This window comes from Gopherus evgoodei, chromosome 21, assembly GCF_007399415.2.
Source record: "Gopherus evgoodei ecotype Sinaloan lineage chromosome 21, rGopEvg1_v1.p, whole genome shotgun sequence".
Lineage (NCBI taxonomy): Eukaryota > Metazoa > Chordata > Testudines > Testudinidae > Gopherus > Gopherus evgoodei.
In genome coordinates, this window is record NC_044342.1 from 2,497,926 (window position 1) to 2,507,794 (window position 9,869).

Sequence of the window (9,869 nt, forward strand, 5' to 3'; positions counted from 1 at the left end):
GTCTGGTCCTGAAGTTTTTTTGCTTCAGGATGGCTACCTGTAAATATGCTATTGTGTGTCCAAGGAGATTAAAGTGTTCTCCCACAGGTTTTTGTATATTGCCATTCCTAATTCCTGATTTGTGTCCATTTATCCTTTTCCGTAGGGACTGTCCAGTTTGGCCGATGTACATAGCAGAGGGGCATTGCTGGCATATGATGGCTTATATTATATTGGTGGACGTGCAGGTGAATGAACTGGTGATGGTGTGGCTGATCTGGTTAGGTCCTGTGACGGTGTCACTGGTGTAGATTTGTGGGCAGAGTAGGCATCGAGGTTTGTTGCATAGATTTGTTGCCTACTCTGCCCACATATCTACACCAGTGACACCGTCACAGGACCTAACCAGATCAGTCACACCATCACCAGTTCATTCACCTGCACGTCCACCAATGTAATACCCTTAATCACAAAGCGTCCCACCTCACATGCACACATACAAGCCAAAGGATCAGAGAGATATTGGAAAACCTGCATGATAGTTGCTATTTTCTGCATTTATTAGTTACATTATGGGCCAGATCTTCAGCTTGTATAAAGCAGTGTAGCTCAATAGACTGCAATACAGTGACACCATTTTACACCAGCCTGGAGTGTGGCTCTGTTTATTTACCCATAGCTCCTTTTCCCCACTTTTGTTTATTAAATGCCAAAAACTTCATTAACACACAGTTAAGGTTTCTCAGTGTTGCTTCTTGCTCTTCCAGAATATGGAAAGTGGCTAAACTTAAAACTCTGAAAACCAGAAATACAAAATGAGTGTATCAAAGATTTGATTGCCAGGTGTAGGGAAAAAATATTCTATCTCATGACTTTTCAGGGGCTTTTATCTCATAAGAAACATAAGAACAGACATACTGGGTGTCTGGGTTCATTCCCCACTCTGAACTCTAGAGTACAGATGTGGGGACCTACATGAAAGACACTCTATGCTTATTTCTACCAGCTTAGGTTAAAAATTTCCCAAGGCACAAACTCTTCCTTGCCCTTGGATGGGATTGCTGCCACCACCAAGTGAGTTAGACAAAGATTCAGGAAAAGGACCACTTGGAGTTCCCGTTTCCCCAAAACATCCCCCCCAAACCCCTTCATCCCTTTTCCTGGGGAGGCTTGAGAATAATATACCAGCTAAATATAGACTATAAGTCTATAATATGTAACTAAACTATTGTTGTATGTAAAGTAAATAGGGCTTTAAAAATGTTTAAGAAGTGTCATTTAAAATTAAATTAAAACACAGAGCCTCCCGGACCCGTGGCCAGGACCCAGGCAGTGTGAGTGCCACTGAAAATCAGCTCCAGTGCCTCCTTCGGCACATGTGCCATAGGTTGCCTATGCCTGCTCTAACGCATTCCCTTGCTATTACTTACAATTTCTGTAATTTTAGATGTATCATTTCAATAGAAACTGGATTACTTGCTTGGTGTCTTTCTTTGTCTCAGAGAGAACAAGAAAGAGCATTGTGACGGGTTTGGGACTCACCTCCGCTGGCACCTCCTGCTGGCATGTCTGGGAATTAGTTCAGTCCATGGGAAGCGCCCTCTCTTGGTGGTGTCCCTTCCATCGCTCACTCTTTGTTGGCGCTTGGACCTGCATTGCTCCCTTCTGCTCACGGCATTCCCTTCAGGACACTGCTCTCCAGCAGTGCCCCCTAGTCCATTCTCACTCCCTTCTGGGTGTGGGGGGAAAACAGCAGTCTTTCACTTCACCCCAGCCACAGTGGCCAGCCATATCTCAAAGTCTAACCCTTTCCATCAGGGGTCTGATGCAGTCCGCTATGGCCACTTCCAACAGCCAGGTGTAATACAAGGTGGAAAGGGGGGACCCAGGCCTGCCCCCTACACTAGGTCCAGCCCATGGACCCTCTGGCAGCAGTCTCCCAGCCACCTTCACTCTCCTTGTCCATCTCTCTTCCCTGGGCCTCTTCCCCTTGGTCCCTTTGCACCTTGAGTGGCCTTCTATCAGGGCCTGCAGCCTGGGAGGTACCAGGCTGGAGTTCCTTTCTGCTCCCCCAAGGAGTCTGCCCAGCACTGCGCTGTCCCAGGTACTAGTCTCCTCACTCAGGAGACAGATCTTCCCATCTGGGAGAGACTGCCTACTGCTCTCCTGGGCAGCCCTAATCTAGGGTTGAGCCTGGTCCTGATTGGTCGCCTTCTGCCCAACCCTGATTGGCTCTCTAACAGGCCCTCCCTGATTGGTTTCCACTTTGTGCAGCCTCTCTGGCCAGTCTTAGCCCACTCTCACACAGGGGTGGGGCACTTGCCCCACCACAAGCACAAACAACCCCCACGATTTGAAAGTATCTTCTTTCCCCATTGGTCCTTCTGGTCAGGTGCTAACTAGGTTAATGGAACTGGAAATCCCTTGCAGGTAAAGGAGGGATTTTATGCTACTCTTGGCTATATGTTTATAATACTGGATCAGACCAAAGGTCCATGTAACCTAGTATCCTGTCTTTTGACAGTGACCAATGCCAGATGTTTCAAAGGGAATGAACAGAACAGACTGATCATCAAGTGATCCATCCCCTGTCTCCCATTCCCAGCTTCTAGTGAACAGAGGATAGCAATACCATCCCTTCACATCCTGGCTAATAATCATTGATGGACCTATCCTACATGAATTTATCTTGATCTTTTCTGATCCCTGTTATAGTATTGGCCTTCACAACAAACTCTGACAAGTAGTTCCACAGGTTGACTGTGCATTGCATGAAGAAATACTTCCTTTTGTTTGTTTTATACCTGCTGCTTTTAATTTCATGTGGTGACCCCTAGTTGTTGTATTATGAGAAGGAGTAAATGACAATTCCTTATTTACTTTCTCCAGACCCGTCATGATTTTATAGACCTCAATCATATCCTCCTTTGGTTGTCTCTTTTCTAAGCTAAAAATTCCCTTGGTCTAACAACCCCATATTTTGACTACTGACCCTCCCATGGATTCTATGAGGCTCAGCAATTTTCAGGACAATCCCAGTAAGCATGTAGGTATTAAAACACTTAGAAACATCATCTGTTAAACAGGAAGTGAGTGTCAACCTTAACTATAGCAGAGCTGTCGTTTCACTATACGATACTATGTGCTACATTTTCTAATTGATTTCAGCTGCCTCCATTTTTGGGGTGCCCAACTTATTATCTACCCTCTAAATATCAGGCTCTTTTAAGGTGTTTCAAGAAGAACACCCCAAAATTGAGGTACTGAAAATCGCTGGTTACATCTGAAAATGTCTTACATCTTTCTGTCACATCAGTGGAAGTAGTCATTTTGGAGGGAAAGGTGTATAGGACGATAGGAATAAAAGGTGGAATGGAGAGACACAGGACATTGAGAGAAGGGGTGAGGAGGCAAGGATAGGTGCTCTGAAACTTAACCCTTATTCCTCAAGAATGTTTTTCTCAGGGCCATTTTCACATCCTTATTCCTCAGTGTGTATATGATCGGATTCAGCAGTGGTGTTATCACCGAGTAGAAAACTGACACCACTTTATTGATGTTAGACTCATACTTCACTGCAGGGCGGACATACATGAAAATGAGGGTCCCGAAATAGATGGTGACCACAGAGAGGAGCGCAGCACAGGTGGAAAAGATCTTCTTGCGGGCGACAGCTGACGACATCCTCAGTATGGTGGCTATAATTTGGAAGTAAGAGGCCATGGTGAAGAGGACAGCAGACATGATGACAACAGTGCTGAAGGCATAGCCTACTGCCTGTATGGAGTAGGTGTCATTGCATGAGAGCCTAAACAGCTGATCGGCATCACAGAAGAAATGGTTAATCCTGTTGGGGGTGCAGAAGGAAATCCTGGCAAGCATGAAAGATGCAAATGTGGGACAGACAAACCCCGTGAGCCAGCATAACATAGCTAAGTACTGGCAGGTGCTAAGGCTCATGATGGTGGCGTAATGCAGCGGGTTGCAGATGGCCAAGTACCGGTCGTAAGCCATGACTGTCAGGAGGAACAGCTCAGTGGCAGCAAAGGAGAAGAAGAAGTAATACTGGGCAATGCAGCCGGAGACAGAGATGGTGCTCTGCTCCGCCAGGAAGCTGGCCAACATCTTGGGCACTGTGACTGGTGGTGTACCAGACCTTCCACTAAAGAAAGATCACAGATGAAGAAGTACATGGCAGTGTGGAGGTGGGAGTCCACCAGGATGACGAGGATGATAAGCACATTGCCCATAAGTGAGAGGAGGTAAATGATTAGGAACAGCACAAAGAGCAAGATCTGGAACTGTGGCAGGCTGGTGAACCTCTGGAAGATGAACTCAATGACCACTGTCCGGTTTCATGGGATTAGCCGGATAAATCTGTAAATTACGAGGCACCTCATCGTCTGCATAAACACAACTGGCCCCAAAATTACCAATTACATCTTGGATTAATGAATTATTAGGAGCTTCTCTCTCTCTATGTCTATCTGTCTGTTTGCATGTCATCTGTGCATCGGAACATTATTTGATTACCAACAGGAATTAGGACCAGATTTGTAAAGGTATTTAGGCACCTAACTGATTTCAATGAGAGTTTAGTACCTAAATACCTTTAAATATCTTGACTTTTACTAGTGCCTTTCTTTTCTTCATGTTGATTCCTAAACCTCCAGTGAAATTTATAACCCAATACATCAATCCTCCCTCCTTTCCACTTGAATTCCCCAGTCAAATCCACTTCATTTGCCTCATTCTCAGTAGGAGTAGTTGTGGAGTAAGGTACAGAATCTCATGATTGAACCTTGCAATTATAAACCCTACTAAAGATTTAAGGCAGTGTAACTGAGACCAGATTTTTTCTTGGATATTTTTTAACTTCCAAGTCTCCTAGTCAAATTGGAAAGTGCTGGAAGACATGGGAACAAGTTCTGCTCTGAGTTGTAGCTAGTCTAGCTGGACAAGGATTACAATGGTACAAATGAAAGGAGAATTTGATAGGTACAATGAATCTAGTAATACTATTCAGTAACCTAAGTAAAGTGAATTGATGAGTATTAATCTACCCCAAAAAAGTGAGTTTAGGTTAAAGCATTTCGAAATCAGATTCTGATCTAAGTTACATTAGTTTAAATCCAAATAAATATATTAACTTCTACTGAGTTACAACTAAGATTAGAATTTGGTACTGAGTCTTCACTGGCTATGTGTTTACACAGCAAAACATCACCATCACTATGGTCACTGATAAGCCATTGTGCCATCAGTATTAGGATACAGTGCATAGGCTGAATGGTCCTGTCACCCTGAGATCTGGGCTGTGATGTAGTGGCATGGAAGTGTGTGGTTGTGTGTCGGTAGAAGAGATTCAGAGTAGGAGGTGAATGGGGTTCTGATTTCCCGCCAATATTTATCTTGAGACAAATAAAAGTCTTCAGTCTCCAGGTTTATTACCTCTGCCCCATACTAATGTTGTACATTCAAAAATATCTATTTATCTAAGATGGTCATTATATTTAATTCAAAATATTTTTACAAAAAATTGCTTTTTTGAAATGAAATTTCTGTGGGAAAATTTTATTAAATGTTTCAGGTTTTCATCAAAAACTGCAAAACCCATAACTGGAACAAAAATCTGTTCTCAGATTCTCTTTCTTTCTTTCTTTCTTTCTTTCTTTCTTTCTTTCTTTCTTTCTTTCTTTCTTTCTTTCTTTCTTTCTTTCTTTCGAACTCAAGATGAAATATTTTGAGGAAAGAGAAAATTGCTTGTTTTCATCAAAAATTTTCTAGGAAATAAATTATTTCCTGACCAGGTCGGTCGCCTATCTATCTATCTATCTATCTATCTATCTATCTATCTATCTATCTATCTATCTATCTATCTATCTATCTATCTAGCACACATTTCAGATGTCCTTCGGATGAATGCTATGAAGATACCTGCTCTATTTATGATATAACATTACTTCTGTGAGTCCATATTACTGTATATGCATATGGTGTAGTATTTATGTCTGTCTAGCATTTCTAAAAGTGATCTTTGTGTCCTGTTCTCTAACTAATACATCTCCTACGATAGCATCATTATAAGAGCCTTGTAATATAAGTAACTATGGATCATAGTTTACCATCAGTCTGGGAGAATAATTCTCTACTGAAGTTGAATACTACTTAAAATCAAAGAGTCTCATATTTATATAGAAAAATAAAAGAAACCAAGAGTCATAGAAGAAGGAAGTGTGCAAAATTACTCATGATAGAACTCTTCAGAAATCAGATGAGTGACCGAAATAAACTTCCTACCAACTTTATTGCTAGAATCCTGTTCATCAATGAAGTGGAGGATGCTAGAAATTTTACATACATTTAAATACATCTGTACCTTGATATAACGCTGTCCTTGGGAGCCAAAAAATCTTACCATGTTATAGGTGAAACTTGCTTTGATCTACCAGAGTGCACAACCCCACCTCCCCGGAGTGCTGCTTTACCGCATTATATCCAAATTTGTGTTATATCAAGTCACATTATATTGGGGTAGAGACATATATTTATTATAGAAATTGGTTAAAATAAGAAAAAATGTTTTAAATACTTGGGTTTCAATAGTTCATCATAATAAATTTGATGAGATTTTATCTTAGAGGTTGGTGATGGTCTTTCCTGTTCTGAATAGCAAGCTCCTGTGTGTGGTTATTATTGCTCTTTGATTATACCCAGGGGAGTGCTGCTCTTAGGAGCATTGACGTTTTTGTGAACCATACTCCAAAAGCTTCTAAACTGTGGAACCAAGAATGCTACATGGGCCGGATTTATTTCTCTCTTGCCCTTGTTTTTCTTATTTGCAAGGAACGTCAGTATATTTGGCTTTCTTTTGCAGGCAAGTCAGCCAGCTGGTCAGTGCCAATAATATTGTTGCTTCTTTTTTTCTGGTGGTCTAAACTTTGCTGTTCTTAAAAGGTTGAAAATCAAAGTAATTCTACAGATGTTACTTGGGTATTCCAGATTTACAATGGCAAAAATGAGAACAGATTTTGACCAGATAGATGTCAACATATTTAAAACAAAAAGAGATTATCTATCTATCTATCTATCTATCTATCTATCTATCTATCTATCTATCTATCTATCTATCTATTATACCAAAAACTTTACAATAAAAGTAGAATGAATAGACAGGAGGTTTTCAAATGATCTTGTTCTCCTTAAAGTTAATTTTGAAATTCCCATTACTTACACAGTCTGCATCATGGGGACCAACAGTTGGTTGTGATTTAGGGCCGAAGTCTGTGCCCAATCACATGGTTGAAGGTGCAGTTGATTCATGGCTTAAATAATACAATCAATTTCAATCAGTGAGAACAAAGTTAACATTGCTTGAAACTTTCTTCCAGCATATGAATGACCAGCATCACGTTTTATACAAGTCTAGATGACAATGGCTAGGTCTACATTGGGTGGGGGTGTCGACCTAAGATACGCGACTTCAGCTAGGCGAATAGCGTAGCTGAAGTCAGCATATCTTAGGTCGATTTACCTGGCCATGAGGACAGGCGGCTAGTCGACCGCTGCCGCTCCCCCATCGACTCCACTTCCTGCCTCTAGCTCGTGGTAAAGTTCCAGAGTCGATGGCAGAGCTATCAGGGATCGATTTTGTCCATCTACACTAGATTGATAAATCGATCCCCAATAGACTGATCACTACCCGCTGATCCGGCGGGTAGTGTAGACATACCCAATGTCCCTGTGACGTTGCACCCCATAAGGCTTTATGGAAACATGCTTATGAATGCACATATGACATAACTGGAATATGTTTTATGCTACATATGCCATGTAACATATCTCTGTAAAGGTTATGATCTGCTAAATCTATTTCTCCTATTTGTATGCATGTGTCATTTTTGTATTTGAGGTTATGAATATAGGCTGTGTACTTGCTTGATATTAAGTAGCCTTAGTAAAGCATTTGGTCAGCTTCTTGAGAAAGGAATGTGCAAATTAAGTGCCCAATCAAGAAGACATCAATCCACCTAAAAAGTCTACTTGAGGACATTCAAGGTAGCATGTGACCTATAATTGCTACCTGTAAATTCTGAGTCTGTCATGAACATGTGACTTGCCCATGTGACTCCAAAACTCACTCTTGTAGCTGGGATTCTACAGAGGAAGACCTGGAAGACCCGTGCATTTTGTCTTCAGCTGACTCAAGAGAGAGCCTCTCCAACCCCAAGGATTCCTGAAAGAAACTGGAACAGAGGACAGTAACTACAGGGGGTGTGAGTGATTGCTAGACTCAGACTAGAAGGAGACTAGTCTGTAAAAGGAAGCTTACTGGAACACTTCTGAGGGTGAGGTTTCATCTGTATTCAGTTTTCTTACCGTATTAGGCATAGACTTGCATATTCTATTTTATTTTGCTTAGTAATTCACTTTGTTCTGTCTGTTACTACTTGGAACTACTTAAATCCTACTTTCTGTATTTAATAAAATCACTTTTTACTTATTATTTAACCCAGAGAATGCATTAATACCTGAGGTGGGGAGTGTTATAGTGGGTGAATGATTTATGACTTCACCCTGTATAAGCTTTATACAGGGTAAAACAGATTTATTTGGGGATTGGACCCCATTGAGAATTGAACATCTGAGTTTTAGAGACAGGAACACTTCTTAAGCTGCTTTCAGTTAAGCCTGCAGTTTGTGGGACTTGCTCCAGACCTGGGTCTGTGTTTGTGGCTGGCAAGTGTGTCTGGCACAACCAGGCAGGGTTCTGGTATCCCAAGCTGACAAGGAAGGCAGGGGCAGAAGTAGCCTTGGCACATAAGTTAACAGCATCAGGGGGGTTTCTGTGATCCAATCGATCACAGTCTCCCTGGGTTGTTAACTATAACGTCTTTTTTCCTTGAAATTATCCTAGCTATGATCTTCGGGAAATCATGGGAGACAGGAGAGATTCCAGAAGACTGGAAAAGGGCAAATACAGTGCCCATCTAGAAAAAGGGAAATAAAAACAACCAGAAAACTACAGACCAGTTAGTTTAACTTCTGTGCCAGGGAAGATAATGGAGCAAGTAATTAAGGAAATCATCTACATGTTCTTTTTTATTGTGTCTAGTTTTACTGAAGTTTTCATCCTTTCAGTAGAGGCTTATGATCAATATTCTGCCATACGTGATCCATTGCACTACATGGGGTCTATGAACAAACAATTCTGAAGTCAGCTAGTGGTCAGTGCATGGATAATGGGTGTCTTGTATGCACAGTTAAACATATTCCCGTACTAACATTAAACTTCTGAATCAGGCATTTTAGTTGTCAGCTCCCTTGTCTATTGGTCTTGTCCTGCAATGATAAGAAGCATGGTGCTTCTTACGACCTTTGTAATATTTGGAATGAGCTCTTTCTTTCTCACTCTGGTCTCTTACATTCACATCATCTCCATTATACTGAGGATATGCCCCATGGAGGACAGACATAAAGCCTTTCTCCATCTGCACCTCCCACCTCATCGTGGTCAGTTTATTCTACATGTCAGGCTTTTTATGGTACATGAATCCAAACTTAGGGTCTCCGTTATTTCTGGACAAACTCTTCTCCATCCAGTACAGCATCTTAACCCCTAGGTTGAAGCCCATCATCTATGCCCTGAAAAACAACGAAGCAAGAACAACTCTGAGGAATGCACTACGGAAATGGAAGTTGCTCAATTAATGTTAATGTTTGGTTGGTTGGTTGGTTGGTTGGTTGGCTGTTCCAGGATGAGTTTTTCTGGCAGGGGGGTTGTCCTTTTTTATTGAGGTTCTAGTGAAGAGAACATTTTGCCAATATCCATTTTCTGAAATATAACCTGTGTTTATTATGGAGATGATATTTATGTTTTCATCATTAGG

General features: G+C 41.4%; 1 protein-coding gene across 1 annotated transcript; it reads right to left on the bottom strand.

Annotated features, from left to right (window-relative positions):
- Nucleotides 1-3,411: 3,411 nt before the first annotated feature.
- On the bottom strand, nucleotides 3,412-9,488 carry LOC115638416 (olfactory receptor 6N1-like). Its single transcript, XM_030539998.1, is given in 4 exon segments — nucleotides 3,412-4,116; nucleotides 4,118-4,135; nucleotides 4,137-4,324; nucleotides 9,353-9,488. Coding segments are annotated over 4 exon segments (1,047 nt in total).
- Nucleotides 9,489-9,869: the final 381 nt, after the last annotated feature.